At 42.3% G+C, this 27,698-nt stretch overlaps 1 protein-coding gene across 1 annotated transcript; it reads left to right on the forward strand.

Moving 5' to 3' along the window:
• The first annotated feature begins 15,500 nt into the window (after positions 1–15,500).
• pdcb (phosducin b) lies at positions 15,501–26,450 on the forward strand. Its single transcript, XM_014123551.3, has 4 exons — positions 15,501–15,588; positions 24,635–24,696; positions 25,411–25,559; positions 25,920–26,450. Exons 2-4 carry the CDS (start codon positions 24,651–24,653, stop codon positions 26,448–26,450), a joined length of 726 nt encoding a protein of 241 aa, XP_013979026.1. The 5' UTR covers positions 15,501–15,588; positions 24,635–24,650.
• Positions 26,451–27,698: the final 1,248 nt, after the last annotated feature.

Raw genomic sequence — 27,698 nt, forward strand, 5'->3', positions numbered from 1 at the left:
GCTTCAAGTTTGTTGGTTTCCACATCACCAACAAACTCTCATGGTCCAAACACACCAAGGCAGTCGTGAAGAGGGCCATCGAGAGCATCCTGACCGGTTGTATCACCGCCTGGTATGGCAACTGCTTGACATCCGACCGTAAGGCGCTGCTGAAGGTAGTGCGCACTGCCCAATGCATCACTAGGGCCAAGCTTCCTACTAACCAGGACCTCTATACTAGGCGGTGTCAGAGGAAGGCCCAAAAAATTGTCAAGGACCCCGCACGGCAAGCAGTACCGGAGCGCCAAGTCTAGGTCCAAAAGGTTCCTTAACAGCTTCTACCCCCAAGCCATAAGACTGCTGAGTAATTCATCAAATGGCCACCCGGACTAGTTGCATTAACGCCCCCCCACCCACCCACTTTAGTAACTTTAATCCTATCTACATTTACAAATGACCTCAATTACCTCAACTAACCTGTACCCCAGCGCATTGATTGTACCCCCTGTATATACCTTAGTTGTTGTTATTTTATTGTGTAACTTTTTTTTACTTTAGTTTATTTAGTAAATATTTTCTTAACTCTATTTTCTTTTCTTCTTCTTTTTATTTTACCTTTATTTATTCAGGTTTTTCTCATTGAGATAACATCTCTTTTCCAAGAGAGACCTGGTCCAATAGCAGCAGGTGGAACAACGTTTCAGACAAAACAACTTACATACACTAACACAACATTAAAAAAACTATAAACACACATACAGTACAACAATTACATATTACGTTAAAAACACGAAAGTCTTGACTAAAAACAGCTGTCCTAAAGACAATTGTCACAACGTCCACAGAAGGTGGCGCCTCTCCTCGGTCGGGCGGTGCTCGGCGTTCGTCGTCGCCGGCCTACTAGCTGCCACCGATCTGTGTTTCAGTGTCTGTTAGTTATGTCTGTTTTTTGATTGCACCTGTTTCGTGTTTGTCATTAGTGGGGGAGTATTTAGTCTGTCTGTGTTTAGTTAGGATTCGTGCGGGATTGTTCTTTGTTACGTGTGGTGTTATATTGTTTGGGTTACGACTTATTGTATAGGCAGTAGGGTTGCCGGGCTGCGCCCCGTCTGCCCTTTTTGAGCGGAGCTTCTTTTAGTCTTTTTGACTGTTGTGCTCCCAGCCGTATATGGATTTTGCCCTTGGAGTTATTAAATCAAGTTTGTTCCAACGGACCTCAGTCTCCTGCGCTTGACTCACCCTAAAACAGTTCTATCCGCTTGTGACAACAATTACACTCTTCTATGATGTATACATCGATCAAGTATATTTTCTTTAAACTGCATTGTTGGTTAAGGGCTTGTAAGTAAGCATTTCACGATAAGGTCTACCTACACCTTTGATTCGATTTCATTTGATCAGGGTGGCTTGCCTGTAAAGGAGTGAAGCCAAAGCCTATAATCTCTGCTCCAGTGTTGGAAGGAAGCCTCTGCTTTGTGTTCCTGCAGCTCCTTCTAGTGGTGAGTCAGTGGCAGAAGCTGACACAGAGTAAGTCATTGTTTCCCCAGAAGATAATACATCTGAATCAAAAGGAATCAGGCCACGGCAACAACAGGGGCTTGTCACTGTCTCCTCACTCTACCACGCAGGTCCACTGAAACCGACCGTGGTGATTGTTGTGTAACCAGAGTGTGATCGCACACGCGCACACACACACACACACACACACACACACGCACACACGCACACACACACACACACACACACACACACACACACACACACACACACACACACACACACACACACACACACACACACACACACACACACACACACATATATACATATACACACACACACAGTGTGAATCAGGGATCAACCATCTATGGAGAGATTAAAGCTAACCTCCAAAATCCCAAATGGGTGTTTCTCCTACTGTGAAATATCCTGTCTCCTCAGACTTTCTCTTCTTTCACAACCACATGGGAGTGAAAAGGAAAAAGGGGAAATATACTGTAGCTCAGAGACTATTATAATGTCATGACCATATGTGTGTTGGACTGACAGGATGGTATCTACGGAGGTAACGTCAGACCCCATGAGAGTTTAGACTGGCTCGTCTGTCTCATCGTCCACGAGAGTGGAAAAGGAGTTGGGGGGACAGTTGACTACAGTTTGGAGGCCTCTTCTTTGTGATAGATAAATGAATTGGATGATGATGAAGCTAACTCAGTTAGCTGAGCTCTTTCAACACTACCACATAGTTTTGTCAACATCTAACTGAGATTTGCCACGGGCGTACAGTTAGTAATCTCATTCTATGATGCAGATGGGATCACACAATAAAATCAATGCTTTTGTATATTGAAGGTGCTCATAGACTACACCCGTGAGTTTGACTTTGGCACGATAAACTCTTTCAGTTGATTGATTGAAAATCATCTTAATTTCATAATGAAAACGTGCAGGCTGTGACAAGATTGAGGTTTTCTCTGTGTGTGTGTGTGTGTGTGTGTGTGTGTGTGTGTGTGTGTGTGTGTGTGTGTGTGTGTGTGTGTGTGTGTGTGTGGTGTGTGTGTGTGTGTGTGTGTGTGTGTGTGTGTATAGACAGTATAGGTCAAAAAGAGGTCACAGAAAGTAGGATAATGTTTTTCATCATATGACCATGGTGTCTAACATTTCCTAATCTCCCAGCCCTTCTAATGCGACTATCCCTGATGCTCCTCCCCCTTTTCCCCCTGCCCCGCTACAAAGTTTCTCCCTGCAGGCAGTCACTGACTCCGAGGTGCTAAAGGAGCTCTGAAACTTGACCCCAAAAAACATCTGGGTCAGATGGTTTAGACCCTTTCTTCTTTGTTGCTGCCCCTATCATCGCCAAGCCTATATCCGACCTTTTTAACCTGTCTCTCCTTTCTGGGTAGGTTCCCATTGCTTGGAAGGCATCCACTGTTCATCCTTTATTTAAACGGGGAGATCAAGCTGATCCTAACTGTTATAGGCCTATTTCTATTTCGCCCTGTTTATCAAAAGTGTTGGAAAAACTTGTCAATAATCTTGGGTATGCAATCTGTTTTCCGCTCAGGTTATGGATGTGTCACTGCAACCTTTAAGGTCATAAATTATGTCACCATTGCCTTTGATTCTAAGCAATATTGTGCTGCTATTTATATTGACTTGGCCAAAGCTTTTGATACGGTAGACCATTCCATTCTTGTGGGCCGGCTAAGGAGTATTGTTGTCTCTGCTAACTACCTCTCTCAAAGAGTGCAGTGTATAAAGTCAGAAAATCTGCTGTCTCAGCCACTGCCTGTCACCAAGGGAGTACCCCAAGGCTCGATTTGCCACCAATGCTCCTTATAGGAAACATCACTGCACTCTATACTCCTCTGTAAACTGGTCATCTGCCAGTGGAAAACATCAGTGGCAAGACACACGTTTGTTATGTTTTCTACTTAAGAGGGGAAGTGACAGAGCTTGAGTCATAGCAACCGGATTAGATTTTCCGTCACCATACAGCATCTTGGACTTTCAGATGGCTAGTAATAATGTGATAGTAATAACAATGTAGCCAGATCTTTCTTCTAAACAGGCCACATATTCTAAACAGGCCAGATATTCTAAACAGGCCTGATATTCTATACAGGCCTGATATTCTAAAGAGGCCAGATATTCTAAACAGGCCTGATATTCTAAACAGGCCAGATATTCTAAAGAGGACAGATATTCGAAACAGGCCAGATATTCGAAACAGGCCAGATATTCGAAACAGGCCAAAAATACAGCATCACAAAATGTGTCTTTAAAGAGCGACACAGAGAAATGACCATGTGTCTTTACAGAACGCCACAGAGAAATGACCATGTGTCTTTACAGAACGCCACAGAGAAATGACCATGTGTCTTTACAGAACGCCACAGAGAAATGACCATGTGTCTTTACAGAACGCCACAGAGAAATGACCATGTGTCTTTACAGAACGCCACAGAGAAATTACCATGTGTCTTTACAGAACACCACAGAGAAATGACCACGTGTCTTTACAGAACGCCACAGAGAAATGACCACGTGTCTTTACAGAGCGCCACAGAGAAATGACCACGTGTCTTTACAGAACGCCACAGAGAAATGACCACGTGTCTTTACAGAACGCCACAGAGAAATGACCATGTGTCTTTACAGAACGCCACAGAGAAATGACCATGTGTCTTTACAGAACGCCACAGAGAAATGACCATGTGTCTTTACAGAACGCCACAGAGAAATGACCATGTGTCTTTACAGAACGCCACAGAGAAATGACCATGTGTCTTTACAGAACGCCACAGAGAAATGACCATGTGTCTTTACAGAACGCCACAGAGAAATGACCATGTGTCTTTACAGAACACCACAGAGAAATGACCACGTGTCTTTACAGAACGCCACAGAGAAATGACCACGTGTCTTTACAGAGCGCCACAGAGAAATGACCACGTGTCTTTACAGAACGCCACAGAGAAATGACCACGTGTCTTTACAGAACGCCACAGAGAAATGACCATGTGTCTTTACAGAACGCCACAGAGAAATGACCATGTGTCTTTACAGAACGCCACAGAGAAATGACCATGTGTCTTTACAGAACGCCACAGAGAAATGACCACGTGTCTTTACAGAACGCCACAGAGAAATGACCATGTCTTTACAGAACGCCACAGAGAAATGACCACATGTCTTTACAGAACGCCACAGAGAAATGACCACGTGTCTTTACAGAACGCCACAGAGAAATGACCACGTGTCTTTACAGAACGCCACAGAGAAATGACCATGTGTCTTTACAGAACGCCACAGAGAAATGACCACGTGTCTTTACAGAACGCCAGAGAAATGACCACGTGTCTTTACAGAATGCTACAGAGAAATGACCATGTGTCTTTACAGAATGCTACAGAGAAATTACCATGTCTTTACAGAACGCCACAGAGAAATGACCATATGTCTTTACAGAATGCCACAGAGAAATGACCACGTGTCTTTACAGAACGCCACAGAGAAATGACCACGTGTCTTTACAGAACGCCACAGAGAAATGACCACGTGTCTTTACAGAACACCACAGAGAAATTACTATGTGTCTTTACAGAACGCCACAGAGAAATGACCACGTGTCTTTACAGAACGCCACAGAGAAATGACCATGTGTCTTTACAGAACGCCACAGAGAAATGACCATGTGTCTTTACAGAACGCCACAGAGAAATTACCACGTGTCTTTACAGAACGCCACAGAGAAATGACCATGTGTCTTTACAGAACGCCACAGAGAAATGACCACGTGTCTTTACAGAACGCCAGAGAAATGACCACGTGTCTTTACAGAATGCTACAGAGAAATGACCATGTGTCTTTACAGAATGCTACAGAGAAATTACCATGTCTTTACAGAACGCCACAGAGAAATGACCATATGTCTTTACAGAATGCCACAGAGAAATGACCATGTGTCTTTACAGAACGCCACAGAGAAATGACCACGTGTCTTTACAGAACGCCACAGAGAAATGACCACGTGTCTTTACAGAACGCCACAGAGAAATGACTATGTGTCTTTACAGAACGCCACAGAGAAATGACCACATGTCTTTACAGAACGCCACAGAGAAATGACCATGTGTCTTTACAGAACGCCACAGAGAAATGACCATGTGTCTTTACAGAACGCCACAGAGAAATTACCACGTGTCTTTACAGAATGCTACAGAGAAATTACCAGGTGTCTTTACAGAATGCTACAGAGAAATTACCATGTCTTTACAGAACGCCACAGAGAAATGACCATGTGTCTTTACAGAACGCCACAGAGAAATGACCATGTGTCTTTACAGAACGCCACAGAGAAATTACCACGTGTCTTTACAGAACGCCACAGAGAAATGACCACGTGTCTTTACAGAACGCCACAGAGAAATGACCACGTGTCTTTACAGAACGCCACAGAGAAATGACCATGTGTCTTTACAGAATGCTACAGAGAAATGACCACGTGTCTTTACAGAACGCCACAGAGAAATGACCATGTGTCTTTACAGAATGCTACAGAGAAAGTAGGTGAAAGTTTATGGGAGTGTCTGGGTTTTGGTATTCAAGGTGGTGCTTATCAAACAATGTATGAGTAATACGTCCAAGTGAATTTCTGTACACCAGTGTGTAGTCGTTTGAACTGAAGAAAAAATGTTAATTATTTATTTGGGAAAAAGGTGATGAGAACAAAACAGCCCCCACAAATAACGACAACATGATATAGATAGTTTCACTTCCATTCAAGCCAGAGGTTTCGATTGGTAATGCCATGGCAACCACAAAAAAAGGAATTTCTGTACGTGCAGCCTCTGCCCCACCCTTTTATGACAAATCAGTGAGCAGTGTGGGACTAAAAGCTGCCTGCTGCCCATTGAACCCCTACATACCTGTGGAATGCAAGGTTGAGAATAGTAGTGACTAACATGAGAAACAAACCCTTGATGAAAGAGCAACACATTTTACACAGAGTGGGAGAAATACTAAATCATGTTGCATTCATGTACTTACACCCAAGACTTACATTACACTGCCTTTTCTTCATGATACCTGACTGCCTGTATGGCATGCAATTTTCTTCACCACTATGGGAGCACAACTGACACTCACTCAACGCTGTGACTCCCACTGCCCCTCACCCTGTTTCCACTCTCACTGTCCCTGTGTTTTTCAATTTCTCACACATACCTAAAATCTCCCTAAAAGTATGAAGTTGATTTAATTTAAAAATAACATTTATGTGATTAGGTAGAGTTTCTCATGATAAGCTGTAGACCACACTATCTACCTAGAGAGCTTTCATCTGAATTGTTCGTAGCTGTCTACATACCACCACAGACCGAGGCTGGCACTAAAACCACACTCAATGAGCTGTATTCCGCCATAAGCAAACAGGAAAATGTTAATCCAGAGGCGGCGCTCCTTGCTATCACAGACTGGAATATGTTCCGGGATTCTTCCGTTGGCATTGAGGAGTACACCACATCAGTCACTGGCTTTATCAATAAGTGCATCGAGGACATAGTCCCCACAGTGACTGTACGTACATACCCCAACCAGAAGCCATGAATTACAGGTAACATTCATACTGAGCTAAAGGGTAGAGCTGCCGCTTTCAAGGAATGGGACTCTAACCCGCTATGCCCTCCGACGAACCATCAAACAGGGAAAGCGTCAATACAGGACGAAGATCGAATCATACTACACCGGCTCCGACTTTCGTCGGATGTGGCAGTGCTTGCAAACTATTACAGACCACAAAGGGAAGCACAGCCGAGAGCTGTCCAGTGACACGAGCCTACCAGACGAGCTAAATAACTTCTGTGCTCGCTTCGAGGCAAGTAACACTGAAACATGTATGAAAGCATCAGCAGTTCCGGACGACTGTGTGATCACGCTTTCCGCAGCCAATGTGAGTAAGACCTTTAAACAGGTCAACATTCACAAGGCTGCTGGGCCAGACAGATTACCAGGAGGATAACCAACTGGCAAGTGTCTTCACTGACATTTTCAACCTCTCCCTGTCTGAGTCTGTAATACCAACATGTTTCAAGCAGACCACCATAGTCATTGTGCCCAAGAACACTAAGGTAACCTGCCTAAATGACTACCGACCCATAGCACTCACGTCTGTAGCCATGAAGTGCTTTGAAAGGCTGGTCATGGCTCACATCAACACCATTATCCCAGAAACCCTAGACCCACTCCAACAACCTCTCCATCAACGTGATCAAGACAAAGGAGACGATTGTGGACTACAGGAAAAGGAGGACTGAGCACGCCCCCACTCTCATCGACGGGACTGTAGTGAGCAGGTTGAGAGCTTCAAGTTCCTTGGCGTCCACATCACCAACAAACTATCATGGTTCAAGCACACCAAGACAGTCGTGAAGAGGGCACAACAAAACCTATTCCCCCTCAGGAGACTGAAAATATTTGGCATGGGTCCTGAGATTCTCAAAGGGTTTTACAGCTGCACCATCGAGAGCATCCTGACACGTTGCATCATTCCCTGGTATGGCAACTGCTCAGCCTCCGACCGCAAGGCACTAAAGAGGGTAGTGCATACGGCCCAGTACATCACTGGGGCCAAGCTTCCTGCCGTCCAGGACCTCTATACCAGGCGGTGTCAGAGGAAGGCCCTAAAAATTGTCCAAGACTAAAGCCACATTAGTCATAGACCGCTCTCTCTGCTACCGCACGGCAAGCGGTACCGGAGCGTCAAGTCTAGGTCCAAGAGGCTTCTAAACAGCTTCTATCCCCAAGCCATAAGACTCCTGAACAGCTAATCAAATGGCTGCCCAGACTTAGAACTCTACCTACATGTACATATTACCTGAAATTACCTCGACAGCGGTGCCCCCGCACATTGACTCTGAACCGGTACCTCCTGTATATAGCCTCGCTATTGTTATTTACTCCTGCTCTTTAATTATTTGTTATTCTTATCTCTTACTTTTTGGGGGGTTATTTTCAAAATAACTGCATTGTTGGTTAAGGGCTTGTAAGTAAGCATTTCACTAAAAGGTCTACACCTATTGTATTCGGCGCACTTGACAAATACAACTTGATTTGATTACAAAACCAATGTATCAGCTATTTTTCCTATTAACACTATCAGCACATAGAACTGGCACCTTTAGACTGGCACCAACACTATCAGCACATAGAACTGGCACCTTTAGACTGGCACCAACACTATCAGGACATAGATTTGGCACCTTTAGACTGGCACCAACACTATCAGCACATAGAACTGGCACCTTTAGACTGGCACAAACACTATCAAGACATAGAACTGGCACCTTTAGACAGGCACCAACACTATCAGGACATAGAACTGGTAGAACTAGCACATTTAGACTGGCACCAACACTATCAGCACATAGAACTGGTAGAACTGGCACCATTAGACTGGCACCAACACAATCAGCACATAGAACTGGCTCCTTTAGACTGGCACCAACACTATCAGCACATAGAACTGATAGAACTAGCACCTTTAGACTGGCACCAACACTATCAGCACATAGAACTGGTAGAACTGGCACCATTAGACTGGCACCAACACTATCAGCACATAGAACTGGCACCCAAGACTGGCACCAACACTATCAGCAGATGGGAGAAATGTCAATAACCTTTAATAACACAATAATAAGTCTAGTGACCATCAACCTTGCACAAACAGAATCATGTTCATTACAGAAAGGAAAAGTATAATACATTGTTGTTTGGTGTTTGTAAACACTACAGCGGAATGTCAAATTTCACACTGTTTTGCGGTATCCTGCTCATGCTTTTTCAAATTCCGATTTTCAGTTCTTGGAAAAACAACAGAACTCTCATACCCAAGAGGGTCAATCTCAATCCAATTAAAGGTCTGTCTTTCTGTCTGTCTCGTGTATACTTTTTTGTCATCATCTCCTGTTTACCTGGCATGTTGTTTAATACCTTTTTCCTCTCATTCCCCGTCGCTCTTTCTTTCTTCCCCTCTCCCTCTCCTTACTCCCAACGGGCTAGATACAGACAAAGGCCTCGGGTGATTAGTGACAACAAGTGATTAAAGTTGGGACTAGAGAATAGAGTGAGGCTGAAGAAAGAAGAGGATTCATGTAAAGGCATCTGCTGTTAATTACCATGAGACATGTTATCATGGCATGGAGGCATTTCAGTACCAGATGTGGATGCAAATCCTGTGGTTGGATTGTAATGTGGTCGTGATCAGATTTGACAAGCCCTTTCTAATGCCTGGCTGGTGTAGACATTTTATGGGACGGGCCATAATATATTATGACCGATGGCTGAACAAGGCTGCCCTCTAGTGGATACAGAGGGAAATGCATATTCCCTGATCTCTAATTTCCATAAATCACTCCTCATCTCTCCGCTGTGATTAGGCTACTGATGTGTGATGAGCTTTCTACAATATATATTGTATCGAGAACAGCAAAAACAAGCAAAAATGACCCCGAACACAAAGCCTATTAGCTATACAATTGTAATGTTGATATGAGAAATGACACGTAGCATCAACGACGAAACATTTTTAGAACTGTATTGTTTGCATTTTGATGATATTTTAATATCAGCCTATAAGGAAGCTAGGCCATGTTGAGATGTTTATATTGAAACACATCTTCTTTCTTTTAAGTTCCTGACTTGTTTGATTAAATGTGTACAGATTTTCTCAGGGGACCCACATGGGGCCCGACCCCAAGTTTGGGAACCACTGTACTAACCTCTGCCTCTGCTTGCATCCTCTCTCTGTCTGTCTCCTCTCCTCCTTACTGTATGTATTGCAGCCTGCCTCAGCGAGACCACTGTGCGCCATATCACTGTCTGTCTCAGTAGCCTACTCTCTGTAAAGCAACGTTATTATGAGAACTCAGTAGCATAGTCTTGGTCCTGCTGAGGTAGGCTCAGTTTAAGGTTAGCTCTGGCTTCTAACTTCATCCTTCTAACTGGCTAAGTAATACTAGCCAGAGCCCTTCAATGTTATTGCAATAGGAGCAGTATAGGAGTTTCTAAACCCAGAGGAGCAACATCGCATGACTTCCGGGAACGCTTGCGTAGCAGACCAAACAGACCAGGTCAGTGTTTGGGGTTTAAGAAGTCAATGAGAGAAGTGAAACATTCTTCCTTAGTTGTTAATTTTCTCCAAATTTAAAGGCACAACCTAGATTTAAACCATGCCTTAAGTAGTTGAACATGTTATTACTCCAACCTTGTGAAAGTAACAAAGTAACACGTTTACATTTTCATCAAAAACAACTTTATATTGAAGGAGTGCCTTTGATTTGATGGCCTACACATGCACATTCGGAGCAAGACGCCCGTTAGAGAGCAGATTAGGTGTTTGTAAGCATGAGCTTAGCTAGCCAATGTCGCCATGACATCGCCTACAAGTGTGATCTGGGATTTCTATTGGAGAAGCAGTTTTAGCCTATCTTCATACCGTACTGTCATTGATGTAAGTCTCTGACGGAAGCTAGCCACCTGACTGACTGACATATCTGTAAGTGACTATTTTCCAGTTGTGCACTCATTCTCTGAGAGTCGGTTTTTGTTTGTTTGGGGGATGTCTGTAAACACAGGCAAGAGTCACAGGACAGTTTTAAAACAGTGAGTCAACTGGGGTAGTTTGTTTTACGTCTCAGGCCCTTGGCTTGTGCCACGAGAGGGCGTAGTTGAGAAGGGTGCAAGTGCTGCCTGCATTTCGGGGTGTTCCTGCATGTGGTCATTCCCGCATCTGCAGAAATCACTATTTATACATCTATTGGTCCATTTTTAAGCTAGGACAGGCGTGGGTGCTCCAGTACAGTAAATGGCGTTAATGCAGAATAACGTTGGATTCCAGTCACCGAATAAACCCTACAGAAGAAGGGCGGGGGCAAGAATGGTAACTAGCTAGCCGTACACCGTTAGCCAGTGTCCTTCATCCCCGCCTGCAGGGCACTGTTTTCCCACAGTTCTGATAGCTACAGCGAGGGCAAATGTTCGGCAGGTGGTAGCGAAGGACACTGTGTGCTAGCTACAGTATCTAACTAGCATGCTAGCTATCTAGCTAGCACACAGTGTCCCTAACTAGCAAACTAGTTAGTTATTTGTGCTAGCGGGAGGTGGGGGGTGAACGGTAGACAGTGTCATTCGCCCCCGCCTGTCGGGCATGGTTTTTGCCGCTACACAGCAGGGAGACAGGAGTGACACCTTGTGCTAGCTAACTAGCAAGCTAGCACACAGTGTCCCCCAATCCTCCCACAGGCTGTGCTAGCAGTAGGTCAGCGATGTGGCTAACAAACTAGATAGTTAGCTAGCACATGGTGTCTCTCCCGCCTGCTGTGATAGCAGGAGGCGTGAGCGACAGGTAGACAGTGTGCTTCGTTCCCGCCTATCGGGAACTATTTTTCTGCAGTCCTGTTTACAATGGTGAGGGCAGGTTTTAGGCAGGCGGGAGCGAAGGACGCTGTCTACCTGTGTCGCTCCAGCTAACAAGGAGGACTCCGGGAGTTGCAGGAACTTCTACATGAAGGAACGCCCCCCCGAATTGCGGGCTGCAGTTGCACACTATTGGCGGAGTTCGTGGTGAATGTGCTGTGTAGGCCTATGTTGGTTGGAGAAAAAAGTAGGCAAATTTACCACTATGTTTAGTACAATTGTGCAAAGTTTCTACCGGTAGCTTGCAAACAAAAACATTATCATCTAACAGTAGTACATCTGCAATTGCGCCCTTCTGCTGCTTGACAGGCAGAGCCCATAAGGATGGGAAATTAACCCAAACCTCTCATGACTGTCAATTAAAGTTCATTTTTTATTTTATATCATTTAAATATCAAATTTATGGTGCCAATATTGAGAGACATCTTGAGGCTACCCTCACTTATCTGAAATGACATGATCAGTTGATGTTTACTGATCATGAAAAGCAGGCAGTTACTTGTTGTATAAATGATGATATAGCAAAATGTGCGCAATTATTTTGTATGGAATAATCGGAAATGTGTAGTTTTAACTATGCTGTTCAAGAGGTGATGATATTACAACCAAATAGTTAACATTTATTTAGCAATCCCTTGAAAACAGCACGCAGTTGGTCCTCGTCCCCTAGCAGACAAATCGAACGCTCTGCACCTTATTGTGACGTTTTATTGATAACGACCTATGTGCAATGTGCTTTACACTGAGGTAATCTATTCTCATTGTATAATTTACAAAACCCAAACCCTTTATGTCGATCTGACGTGTTCCTAGTGCACCCACATGAAAATAGAGTCCAATAAGCTTTTAAGCCAATAAATACACAGTAACAGCCCTGAATACTGCCGCTATATAGGCCAGCAGGCTAGATGAGGTGTTCCTCAGGTGGCCAAGGTGTGCACAGGTAGGCTTACATACTGTTCTGAAGTGATTCAGCAGTGCTTGAATTAAAATGACTAATTCATGGCATGACATAACATAACGGTGTGTTGTAAAGCTTTCATCATGTGTTTATGTAGTATATAATAGTGGTTGTTTTGTGTATGTACAAATACACAGGTCTTCAATCACTGTTCATGTAAGATGACAAATTAAGAGCTATTGTATGATCATCAGACCAATAACACACACACACACACACACACACACACACACACACACACACACACACACACACACACACACACACACCACACACACACACACACACACACACACACACACACACACACACACACACACACACACACACACACACACACACACACACACACAACCTGTAGTTTGTAAATGCCACTTTCATCTCCACACACTATTTTCCTTACATGTGATCATTAGCGACTCTTTAGCAGGATGAATCAGTGCGGCGTCATTAACAGGTGGCTCAGCATCCACAGCATCATGTGACCTTCCATATGGCGCTACTATCTCTCACTATCCCCTACACGAATGTCTCATCTCCAGCGGTTAGTGTTATTTGGATGCTTTTGAGAGACAGTAGCGTTCAGATCAAGGGCAATTTTCATGTCCAACGCAATCAAGAGGAATGAAAAGGCGTTAGGCCCTACTGCACATTCCGTGGTTGTAGCTGGCGGTGCTTGGCGCTTTGAACATTTCCGTGGTTTTAGCTGGCGGTGCTTGGCACTTTGAACGTTTCCCGCTTCTATGCAGTTCGTGTGAAGTCGTTTGCCTGCAATAATTGGGAATTCCAGAGCAGAATGCTTTTCACCTAAATTAAGTTCATCTCGGGATACTGGTGTTTTTCCTCGTATGACTTTTAACTCATTCTGTTCAAGTAGCCAAATATAGTATTTTTATTTCGAAATTAATTACATTTTTATTAAGCTATACTATTTCATAAACAAAATTATTTTTTTTTCTTCTAAAAATAGAAAATAATTATATTATAGAATATACAAAATAAAAATTGAATAGAATACAAATATATATGCTATATGCTTATTTACAATAGGTTTTATTCAACATAATTTTCAACTCCAGTTGCAGACTAAATAGCTGTCTATTTTATAGCCTGGACAGCCGATAGTGGACAATATTCTCAACCATCTTCTGGATATGTGCCCAGGTGGTGGCTCCCAGCGATCGGTTTGCACATAAAAAGGCATCGGTTTCCTCCTTAACTCGATTTAATGGCCCGTCTGGAAATATGCGTACTGTCTTACCAAACCCAATTTCCACCACCATTTTCAGATTTTTATATTTCAGATTTTCTGACAACTTCCGGATGTTGCACACCGCGTGACTCTGTTATTTAACCCTGGCTGAACGTGGTCAGAGGTACTGTAAAATGACGAGATGGTCTCGGCCCTAACAATGGGAGTTGTCCCAAAGGCAGGAAGGCAGGCGGTCTGCTTATCGTGGACAGATTTTCACGGGAGTAAACCCGCTTGATTCACCTCTTCCTCTCTGATGTGGTCCTCAACATCAGGAAGTAGCATCAGCCACCCTCATATCTGATACCTATCTGATATTTTCCCTAATGTGTAAACAGCAAATAAAAACATGGAATCTGATCTTTTGGATCTATACCATCTCCATATGTGGATCTGAATCCTGGGACAAACCCGGTCCTCCATATGCGACTTCTGTCTGGAAACTCAGATCAGACGTTTTTTTGCTCTGAAGTTGTTTTTTTTTTGGGGGGGGGGCACATGACCATGACAACCACCCTAACATTTAAAGCAACAGGTGGCAGCAAATGAGCATTGCATCTGTGTGCTACTTCAGAGGCTACATTAGTGTAAATGCACAAATCTGATATGGGTCACATGTAAAACGATTGGATGTAGGTAGAAAATTGGGGGATGTCGGGGGAGTTGGGTTCTTAGGTTGGCTGTGTAAACAGCCATTTAGACTCTAGATCACGTGACCTCCCGTTGGTTTTTGACAGCTGTTTTACAAACTTTTCTCATGATTGGCCATAGGCCAAAACAACACATACATTTATCTCTTTGTCATATCCTCCATTTCTACTCTCTTTCTTTCAATCTCCCTTGATCATTTATCTTCATCCATATCATCTCTCTTCATCTGTCTTCATCTGTCTCTTCACTCTTTCTTTCTTTCTCTCTATCTCGCTCTCTCTCTATATACATATATATTTTCTCCATCACTCTCTTTCTCTCCTTTTATCTGGTTTTATATGGTTAGTTAGATCTCACTTGGTACAGGTCTCTAATTCCTGTAGATCCTCTTATCCTCAGAACCTCAGATCCTCTGAGCTATTTCTGCTTGGTCCCATCGTAATGCCCAGATCACCTTCTCTCAAATCTCCCTCAGGCCTAGTGATTGGCTGATACACACACACACACACACACACACACACACACACACACACACACACACACACACACACACACACACACACACACACACACACACACACACACACACACACACACACACACACACACACACACACACACACACACACACACACACACACACTTACACCCAGCATCCGACCCCACTCTATTCACAGCATTAGACATCCCGGTTGTGTGACTGACCACAGTCCAGTGATAAGGAAGCTGACGACAACAGAGGAAGTGCTTTATTGTAGGCTCACAGGTAAGGACAGAGCACTAGATAAATTCCTGATTCCAGGGACTTATGGGGCCAGTCTTTGACTCTGCGGCTGGGTATGGATAGATAGATGGACAAACATGTTGTTGATGTTGGACTAACTTCATTCTATTGATTTATTTTCTGGGTAAAGAGACCCTGGTCAGATAGTAATCAATTGATTGATTGATTTAATGTATTAAATATTAAAAGTAGCAGGCTGCTCCAGCTGGACACAACATTACATATAGTTAGCTGGAAGAGTAAAACAGAGAAAAACACAATATTATTTGGGATGTTGGATCCCATATAAAGGGAACTCATTTTTACGTGGTTGGTCATTAGATTATTTTTAGTTTCTACTATTTTGTATTGTGTTGGAGTTTTTTCACTCAGGAGATGAGGTGGAGGAAAACAGACAGACAGTGTTGGAGCTCAAATGAAGGAAACTCATGTGCTTATATATGATTTTTATTTGGGCGGCACTTGGATTTTTTGAGTTTGTTTTTATTTTGTATATTTTGGGGGGTTTTCGACCCAGGAGATGAGGTGAGTTAAAGAACGGCATGTATGGTTTAATAATTAAGAAAATAATTTATATTTTCGTGGCCAATATTCACAAAGTGCCCGATTCAGACGCACACCTTTCCTACACACTTCTCAGTAGTTGGTATTCAAACTTACCTTATGCAGGTGTGGTTCCCTTGCACACTGAATACATGTAATTTAACTGCTAGAAATCCTCCCATTTGCTGGCCAACAGATTTTCTCATGGAGTTTTCATTCAATAGGGTTTTCAGTATGTGTATTTAAATCCATCCCTTTAAATTTGGTGCACCTTTAATTAGAATTTTCTCAACAGACTCACTAGAAAATATGGAGAGAACAGATTCAGAATATTAGTGTGAAAGAAAGCCATCTAAATATATGCATATTCGTCTCCTTTTCAGAACCAATTGGTAGATTTAAAAATTCTCTGATCTTGTATATTATTTAGGGTTAGGAAAGTGTTTATGAATAATAAATAAAACAACTGGTTTGGAGAGCCTTTGCGCACAAATATATTGGTGAATCAAAAATACAGTGGTTTGATTCATTCTGAAAATTACCATATTCAATTGTTCAATCCATTAAATATTGTAAGTTTAGAAAAGTGTACAATAGGGGTTGAACAGTAGTCTTATAAATCTACCCTAATAATCCTCACTAATCATGGAAGTGTGATGACAACTGTCCAGTCATTGTGAACCGTGTACCAGGCTCCAGGTTTAAACTGCTAAGTATGGTCTGCTTCCATAATGATTCAAATAGGCTACATGTCCCAAATTATTACTTGTAATACATTAGCCTAATATGATCCACTATGGCTAGTGATCCTCAGGAACAACCACATGAACGTGACAGAGGAAAGAAAGGTAAGCTAACGATGGAATGGAATGATGCAAAATGTAAGGAAACTAACACTAAAGTAACAGTTATAAATGTGAGGAAACTAACACTAAAGTAACAGTTATAAATGTGAGGAAACTAACACTAAAGTAACAGTTATAAATGTGAGGAAACTAACACTAAAGTAACAGTTATAAATGTGAGGAAACTAACACTAAAGTAACAGTTATAAATGTGAGGAAACTAACACTAAAGTAACAGTTATAAATGTGAGGAAACTAACACTAAAGTAACAGTTATAAATGTGAGGAAACTAACACTAAAGTAACAGTTATAAATGTGAGGAAACTAACACTAAAGTAACAGTTATAAATGTGAGGAAACTAACACTAAAGTAACAGTTATAAATGTGAGGAAACTAACACTAAAGTAACAGTTATAAATGTGAGGAAACTAACACTAAAGTGACAGTTATAAATGGAAGGAAACTAACACTAAAGTAACAGTTATAAATGTGAGGAAACTAACACTAAAGTAACAGTTATAAATGTGAGGAAACTAACACTAAAGTAACAGTTATAAATGTGAGGAAACTAACACTAAAGTGACAGTTATAAATGGAAGGAAACTAACACTAAAGTAACAGTTATAAATGTGAGGAAACTAACACTAAAGTAACAGTTATAAATGTAAGGAAACTAACACTAAAGTAACAGTTATAAATGGAAGGAAACTAACACTAAAGTAACAGTTATAAATGTGAGGAAACTAACACTAAAGTAACAGTTATAAATGTGAGGAAACTAACACTAAAGTAACAGTTATAAATGTGAGGAAACTAACACTAAAGTAACAGTTATAAATGTGAGGAAACTAACACTAAAGTAACAGTTATAAATGTGAGGAAACTAACACTAAAGTAACAGTTATAAATGTAAGGAAACTAACACTAAAGTAACAGTTATAAATGTGAGGAAACTAACACTAAAGTAACAGTTATAAATGTGAGGAAACTAACACTAAAGTAACAGTTATAAATGTAAGGAAACTAACACTAAAGTAACAGTTATAAATGTGAGGAAACTAACACTAAAGTAACAGTTATAAATGTGAGGAAACTAACACTAAAGTAACAGTTATAAATGTGAGGAAACTAACACTAAAGAGACAGTTATAAATGTGAGGAAACTAACACTAAAGTAACAGTTATAAATGGAAGGAAACTAACACTAAAGTAACAGTTATAAATGTAAGGAAACTAACACTAAAGTAACAGTTATAAATGTGAGGAAACTAACACTAAAGTAACAGTTATAAATGTGAGGAAACTAACACTAAAGAGACAGTTATAAATGTGAGGAAACTAACACTAAAGTAACAGTTATAAATGTGAGGAAACTAACACTAAAGTAACAGTTATAAATGTGAGGAAACTAACACTAAAGTAACAGTTATAAATGTGAGGAAACTAACACTAAAGTAACAGTTATAAATGGAAGGAAACTAACACTAAAGTAACAGTTATAAATGTGAGGAAACTAACACTAAAGTAACCATTATAAATGTAAGGAAACTAACACTAAAGTAACAGTTATAAATGTGAGGAAACTAACACTAAAGTAACAGTTATAAATGTAAGGAAACTAACACTAAAGTAACAGTTATAAATGTGAGGAAACTAACACTAAAGTAACAGTTATAAATGTGAGGAAACTAACACTAAAGTAACAGTTATAAATGTGAGGAAACTAACACTAAAGTAACCGTTATAAATGTGAGGAAACTAACACTAAAGTAACAGTTATAAATGTATGTGGGTATAAATGACGGTGACTACTGACAGTGGCTAATATTTAACAAGATACAAATTGTAAAAAATACTGTGAAAAGTCTGGGCATTTAATCAAAACATTTTATAGAAGCATATAGCTTGGGTCTCCAAATTTCATCCCAAGTTACAAGGCCAGCATTTCATAAACTTACTGTGGAAAAGGTGCCATGTGTATATGCTTCAGTTCCTTGCCATATGACTGGTTTCACATTTGTCTCCAGCGATTATAAGGTAAACTAGATCTAAAACAATTGTCATATTACAATCCCCTTATCCAAATGGATTACTCATTTACCTAGGGCTCCCTAGTGGCACAGTGGTCTAAGGCACTGCATCTCAGTGCAAGAGGTGTCGCTATAGTACCTGGCTGTATCACATTGAGCTGTGATTGGGAGTCCCATAGGATGGCGTGCAATTGGTGTCTGGATTTGGCTGCAGTAGGCTGTCATTGTAAATAAGAATTTGTTCTTAACTTTCTTGCCTAGTTAAATTAAGGTAAAATAAAACAACTTGTAATTTACAAATTAGGTTAGAATAGAGCATATCTGTAGACACATCTCGCCACACCTTCCTTTCTTTGAACTCCACCCCCAAATTAATAGCGGGTGAATAGCATGCTATATCAGTTCAAGGTCAGAATACACATAGAGAAAAGTGCATCAAAAGATAATTCCGTTCCATTTACGTGCACTTAACTCGGGTCGGAATTCCCCCAAGAGTCAGATTTGCCGTTTAGATAATAATGGAAACGATTACATGGATGGGGGGTATCTGATCCTAGATCAGCACTCGTCCTCTGAGACAACTGTTTAAATACAGGCCCAGATCTGATATTTTTCTGTTTGTAATAAAGGATGGTGCGTGTTAGTGGTGCTGAACGTCTATGGTTTAATAAACTGTTTATCGCTGTACAGTAGCCTATTGGTATAGGTACCATTACATGTACATTTTTGTTATTTGGCAGACGCTCTTATCCAATCTACCATAAATGCATTGGTACACGCACAGACGTTTTATTTTCAGCTTTAGCAGATTGATAAAAACCACAGTCTATGTAATTGCCTGCATCATTTCCAATCCTCCATATATTTCTTCTGTAAATATACCGTATCTATAATTTTAGATATATACAGTATATTTGTTTTATATAAACTCAGCAAAAAAAGAAACATCCCTTTATCAGGACCCTGTCTTTTCAAAGATAATTTGTAAAAATCCAAATAACTTCATAGATCTTCATTGCAAAGGGTTTAAACACTGTTTCCCATACAGGTAGCGTAGTGGTTAGAGTGTTGGACTAGTAACCGAAAGGTTGCAAGATCGAATCCCCGAGCTGACAAGGTAAAAATCTGTTGTTCTGCCCCTGAACAAGGCAGTTAACCCACTGTTCCTAGGCCATCATTGAAAATAAGAATTTGTTCTTAACTGACTTGCCTAGTTAAATAAAGGTAAAACAATTAATGAACCTGTGGAATGGTTGTTAAGACTCTTACAGATGATAGGCAATTAAGGTCACAGTTATGAAAACTTAGGACACTAAAGAGGCCTTTCTGCTGACTCTGAAAACACCAAAAGAAAGATGCCCAGGGTACCTGCTCAACTATGTGAATTTGCCTGAGTCATGAGAACTGCAGATGTGGCCAGGGCAATAAATTGCAATGTCTGTACAGTGATACACCTGAGACAGGATGGACAGCTGATTGTCCTTGCAGTGGCAGACCACGTGTAACAACACCTGCACAGGACTGGTACATCTGAACATCACACCTGTGGGACAGGTACAGGATGGCAACGACAACTGCCCGAGTTACACAAGGAACGCACAATCCCTCCATCAGTGCTCAGACTGTCTGCAATAGGCTGAGAGGCTGGACTGAGGGCTTGTAGACCTAGGTCCTCAACAAACATTACTGGCAACAATGTCGCCTATGGGCACAAACCCACTGTTGCTGGACCAGACAGGACTGGCAAAAAGTGCTCTTCACTGACGAGTCGTGGTTTTGTCTCACCAGGGGTGATGGTCGGATTCGCGTTTAGCGTCGAAGGAATGACTGAGGCCTGTACTTTGGAGCGGGATCGATTTGGAGGTGGAGGTTCCGTCATGGTCTGGGGCGGTGTGTCACAGCATCATCGGACTGAGCTTGTTGTCATTGCAGGCAATCTCAATGCCAGCGAAGAGCCCGGATCTCAATCCCACTGAACACGTCTGGGACCTGTTGGATCGGAGGGTGAGGGCTAGGGCTAGGGCCATTCCCCCCCAGAAATGTCCGGGAACTTGCAGGTGCCTTGGGGGAAGAGTGGCGTAACATCTCACAGCAAGAACTGGCAAATCTGGTGCAGTCCATGAGGAGGAGATGCACTGCAGTACTTAATGCAGCTGGTGGCCACACCAGATACTGACTGTTATTTTTGAATTTGACCCCCCTTTGTTCAGGGACACATTTTTCCATTTCTGTTCGTCACATGTCTGTGGAACTTGTTCAGTTTATGTCTCAGTTGTTGAATCTTGTTATGTTCATACAAATATTTACACATGTTAAGTTTGCTGAAAATTAACACAGTTGACAGTGAAAGGACGTTTCTGTTTTTGCTGAGTTTATTTTCCTTCTTTATTATTTTCCCCTAACCCTACCACCCCTCCCCTAATTGGAGTAAACTAATGGACAACAATACTTAGGCTTCCACTGTCATAATCCGTGTATGTAGGTGGCAGGGAAGTCAGGTGCAGGAGAAACCAAAGTGGTTCAAAATGGAGAATTTATTAAAGAAAACAAACTCCAAAACCAATGTACTAAATAATCCGGGAAAAAATAACCTGTCTCACACCGATACATAATCAACACGTACATAACATAACAAACAATCACCGACAAGGATATGAGGGGAAACAGAGGGTTAAATACACAACATGTAATTACTGGGATAAGAAACAGGTGTGTAAGGAGACCAGACAAAACCAATGGAAAATGAAAAACTGATCAATGGTGGCTAGAAGACCGGTGACGTCGATCGCCGAGCACCACCCGAACAAGGAGGGGCATCGACTTCGACAGAAGTCGTGACATCCACTTCCAGCTTATACATTCTACATATATTTCACGGTCAAGTCCCAGCCTTTACCTCCACTCAACCACTCCTATCTATCTCTGAAGAACATCCCATTTTTATTTCTATTTGCCATATATTTTTTTAAATGTGCTGTGATGTTTCACAAAAGTTCTGAACGTTTCTGTTTTCAAAGTTTCTACAGATTTTAAATTAAAGACAAACACCTTTGCTAAGAGTACAATTATATTATTGATGGATTTACTATGACTTATCAAATCCCCCAGCAGTGCTATTTGCAGAGTTAACTCCAAGTAAATGTTGCATCTTTTCAGCCATTCCTGAACCTGTGATCAAAAACTAGCTACATATGGGCATTACCAAAAGAAGTGATCTGTCTCTTCGCAGCAAAATCTGCAGAGCTGGGATGGTTGCAAGAATTTTGTATAGTCATTTATATTGAAAAACTCTACGTTTTGAATCCGGCGTCGTTTTATGTATCAGTTCATAAACCATGTGGCATGGAATCGGTACATCAATAATCTCCTCCCAAATATTTTGCAACTTGTATGGTGCAGCTGCCAACTTTTTGGTCCTTAACTTAAACTGGTATACTTGTTTATTTATCAGATTTTACTTTAACGAATGTTGGTCCTTAATAATGTAGGGCAGACAGACAAGTTCCTTACCATCTCCCCTTTCCACTTGCCTCCTCCATTTCTGCGGTAATGCTGCAATCAGTTGGTTCTTTACAGATGTTCTTTATAAATGGCTCATCATGCTACATGGGGCTGTGGACTCGCTAAAGGTCCAAGGACTTCACTACTCCAATCAGGGAGATTAATCATTAAAGAGGAGTGCATCAGGGCTATTACCTGCATAGCCTGGACACTGTAATCACAAACCCACCCTTAAAGCTGGGGGTTGGGGGGTTGCCATGGAGACATCAGTCCTTGTGGTAGGCTGTTGGACAGACCCGGGTCAGAGGTTGGATACAGAAAGGAGGGATGTTGTGTGTGGTGTGCTAAGTTCAAAACACTGGAGCCAGTTTAATCCATTGACGTATTGGTTTAGTGTAAGCAGCACTGTACGAGCCCAACCGCAAGCTTTACCTCAGTGTCCTCGCACACAAGGGAAGAAGGTGTCGGAATGCTTTGGAAAGGCAGTGTAACTTTTGGGTGGGTGATCTGTCAGCTGGAAAATCAGTGTAACTCTGGGGTGGGTGATCTGTCAGTTGGAAAATCAATGTAACTCTGGGGTGGGTGATCTGTCAGTTGGAAAATCAGTGTAACTCTGGGGTGGGTGATCTGTCAGTTGGAAAGTCAGTGTAACTCTGAGGTGGGTGATCTGTCAGTTGGAAAATCAGTGTAACTCTGGGGTGGGTGATCTGTCAGTTGGAAAATCAGTGTAACTCTGGGGTGGGTGATCTGTCAGTTGGACAATCAATTTAACTCTGGGGTGGGTGATCTGTCAGTTGGAAAGTCAGTGTAACTCTGGGGTGGGTGATCTGTCAGTTGGAAAGTCAGTGTAACTCTGGGGTGGGTGATCTGTCAGTTGGAAAGTCAGTGTAACTTTGGGGTGGGTGATCTGTCAGTTGGAAAGTCAGTGTAACTCTGGGGTGGGTGATCTGTCAGTTGGAAAGTCATTGTAACTCTGAGGTGGGTGATCTGTCAGTTGGAAAGTCAGTGTAACTCTGAGGTGGGTGATCTGTCAGTTGGAAAATCAGTGTAACTCTGGGGTGGGTGATCTGTCAGTTGGAAAGTCAGTGTAACTCTGGGGTGGGTGATCTGTCAGTTGGAAAGTCAGTGTAACTCTGGGGTGGGTGATCTGTCAGTTGGAAAGTCAGTGTAACTCTGAGGTGGGTGATCTGTCAGTTGGAAAGTCAGTGTAACTCTGAGGTGGGTGATCTGTCAGTTGGAAAATCAGTGTAACTCTGGGGTGGATGATCTGTCAGTTGGAAAGTCAGTGTAACTCTGGGGTGGGTGATCTGTCAGTTGGAAAGTCAGTGTAACTCTGTCAGTCACAGGTTAGACTATATGGTGTCCTGCCTTCAACTGGTTAACATCTCTATAGAGAGGTTTATAGGAGAGAGAGAGACAAAAGAGAAAAAAATATTTAAAACGTGATGATTTCGAAAGCACACAGATGGATACATTTAAGTCTAAAAATCTGTCTTGTGGCTGTTGGTTTTCCAGTATTTTTCCAGGAATGGCACCTTAGACCCTTCCTCCTTTCCATTAGCCCCTCCTCCTTTCCATTAGCCCCTCCTCCTTTCCATGACTAACAATCCAGAGAAAATCTAACCCTCACGTGACAACCACTAACAAGAGGGATCGGATACCAGAGTAATCCACTCAAACCACATTAACTTGATTAGCCTTTCAAGGAAAGCTCCATGGACATACAGGGCCAGAACCTTTTCAAACACGCTTGATTACATAATGTTATTGGGGGACTAGTCTCTTTTGACAGACTGAGATTTGGTTTTGGGAGCTAAGATTATTTGGGGATCACAGAATTGAAATAGGTAGAGCAGTCATTCTGTCTGATACCAATGGCCCTCAGTCCCAAAAAGGATTATATGGTGTCAACATGTACTAGCTCAGCTGTCACTTTTGGTCACGAGCACACTAAACACCACTCCAAATGGCCGAACTGCAAAATATGATAATCCTGAATGATCTTGAGCTTTATTGTCACAATGTTCCTTTTGTTCAATAAACGATGGTTTAGGTTCTGAGAGAGTTTTAAAACATCCCCTCCCCTCCCGTGTTCTGTTCCCAACAGCTAACTCTCAAACATAATGTCTGGAAACGTCGATGAGGAGGAGGCCAACGTCACCCACACAGGTGAGGATGAGGCTAATGTGTGTGTGTGAGTGTGTGATTAAAGTGTGGAGGTGGTGTCTTGTACAGTTACAGTTCATCCTTAGAACATTTAGGTCTATCTGAGATCAGACATATATAAGACACTGGCAACAGTCTGTCTGCCTTTCCACAGCGAGCCTGATAGGATATATGGCATTATTCCTTTGAATAGGGGTCAGGTCAAATACAGCATACAGCCGGCGAGCAGCCACTCAAACTAGAAAGGGATAAGCAATGTTAGTAGCAGGTTGCAGAGAAACACAGAGCTCTGTGGTGTTCTGGCACTTTGACACACGCTCTAAGCTACTTTCCTACCTGCTCCTACGCAACCAAGGTGCAATTAGAAGACAGCCTTAAGCATCTAGTTTAGGCCATAATCCATCTGAGGGCGGGCCAACCCATCCAGCACTGCACATTGTATATCTGTCAATCACACACACACACAGTCTGCTGTGTTCATCTGAGTCACAGCCCCAAACAAAGATGGCTGATGCCATGTATAAACCCTATTTTGGTGGAGTCATGGCACATGACATCAAGAATACTGTTCTGCAATTCTGTGTCAGTTCGGCACACCATGTCAAGGCAGTAGGACTACAAACATTACAAACCATTGAGGATGACAAGACAGGAGTCTGGGGCTTACAATAGTTCCATATGACCACAAATTAATGACTATTGTCCTGTTTTCTTCAGGCCCAAAGGGAGTGATCAATGACTGGAGGAGGTTTAAGCTTGAGAGCATGGACCAGGAGTCCCTGCCCCCCCAGAAGAGAGAGCTGCTCAGGCAGATGTCCTCCCCACACAGGCCCAAAGACGACGGCAGGGGAGGCCTCAACCGCAAGGTGGGATTAGATTAGGTTACATCACAGTTTAATGTATATTTCTATGGTCCAAACGCACAAACAGAACCACACATGCTGACAAAAGTACTCTTTAAATGAGTTCACTTAAGTGTCCCCTTCCAGTATCTTGGACCGGTCAATTGAACACCCAGACTAGGTCTCTCTATACAGATGGCTAAGATACTCTAAACAGGTGTGACTCTAATGACAGATGGGCTGTGTACACTAACTGACTTCACTGAGCTAAAAACAGAACAAGACATGACTGTCTTTGTAATGCTATTGTACACAGCAAACAAAACAATGTCCATGACGATCAATAAACTGTAAATCATTCTTTGTTTGTTGTCATGGTTTCAGATGAGCGTACAGGAGTACGAGCTGATTAAGGAGGATGACGAGAAGTGCATGAAGAAGTACCGCAAGCAGTGCATGCAGGAGATGCACGAGCGCCTCAGCTTCGGTCCCAAGTTCGAGGGCGTGTATGAGCTGGACAGCGGCGAGGCATTTCTGGAGGTCATTGAGAAGGAGCACCGGCTCACCGTGGTGGTGGTGCACATCTACAAGGAGGGGATCAAGGGTTGCGATGCGCTCAACTCCTGCCTGGACTGCCTGGCCACCGAGTACACTAGCGTCAAGTTTTGCAGGATCGACGCCGGGGTGACTGGTGCGGGGGAGCGCTTCACTGATGACGTCCTGCCCACCATGCTGGTGTATAAGGCTGGCGAGCTGCTGGGAAACTTCCTGGCCACCAACCAGCACTTCAACGAGGAGTTCTTCGCCACCGACGTGGAGGCTTTTCTCAACGGCTACGGCCTGCTGCCGGAGAAAGATTTAGTCGTTGGGGGAGAGGAGGAGGAGGCAGCCGTGGATGTGGAGGCAGTGGAGTGAAGTGGTTATGGAAGAGAGGTGTGTGGAGGAGGAGATGGAGGACAGGGGTTTATGGTGGAGTGGAGTGATGAAGGGTTGGTGGGGTTGAAGGAGGGAAGTGTGTGGAGGAGGATATGGTTTTGTGATGGATTGGATCTTGTTTTGTGTAACAGAGTAGCAGACGCACACAGACTGGGTTGACTGCACTAGAGGAGCCTGAGCGTACTGTAGAAGGAGTCCATTCCCTAAATAAGGGCTCATTTCAATGTTCATACAGGGAAGAAACCTCAGCAGCCTGAATACGGGTGGCCTGTGTACCTGATGTGGATTAGGGTTTGCATTCCTACTAGAAAAGGACACTTCCAGTTAACTTATTGTTGGGAGCCAAAGTTGATCTATTATTAGGCTACATGTATGAAAGGGGGAAAACATGATATCACATATTGGGCCAATTCTGATTAGGATTACTCTGGGTCCAGGACACCAGCCTATGGTGTTTCTGGGTAATATTTAATATATTATATATATGTCATATTTTCAAGTCTTTAGTCTTTTTTTCAAGGTTAAATTACATATTTATTTTAGGTATTTACAAATGCTGTAAGATTATATAATATTTAATAAAACAAAACATGAAAAACATGAAAAAACTTAACAAACCAAACGTGTCATTGAATTGCTCATTAATGAATTTTGTAACATTGTTCGAACATTTGGAAAATTGGTACACGTCAACTATGACAGACAAAATGAGAAAATAAATCCAGAAAATCACATTGTAGGATTTTTTATGAATTTATTTGCAAATTATGGTGGAAAATAAGTATTTGGTCACCTACAAACAAGCAAGATTTCTGGCTCTCACAGACCTGTAACTTATTCTTTAAGAGGCTCCTCTGTCCTCCACTCGTTAACTGTATTAATGGCACCTGTTTGAACTTGTCATCAGTATAAAAGACACCTGTCCACAACCTCAAACAGTCACACTCCAAACTCCACTATGGCCAAGACCAAAGAGCTGTCAAAGGACACCAGAAACAAAATTGTAGACCTGCACCAGGCTGGGAAGACTGAATCTGCAATAGGTAAGCAGCTTGGTTTGAAGAAATCAACTGTGGGAGCAATTATTAGGAAATGGAAGACATATAAGACCACTGATAATCTCCCTCGATCTGGGGCTCCACGCAAGATCTCACCCCGTGGGGTCAAAATGATCACAAGAACGTTGAGCAAAAATCCCAGAAGCACACGGGGGGACCTAGTGAATGA

Source organism: Salmo salar, chromosome 10, assembly GCF_965601325.2.
Source record: "Salmo salar chromosome 10, fSalSal1, whole genome shotgun sequence".
Lineage (NCBI taxonomy): Eukaryota > Metazoa > Chordata > Actinopteri > Salmoniformes > Salmonidae > Salmo > Salmo salar.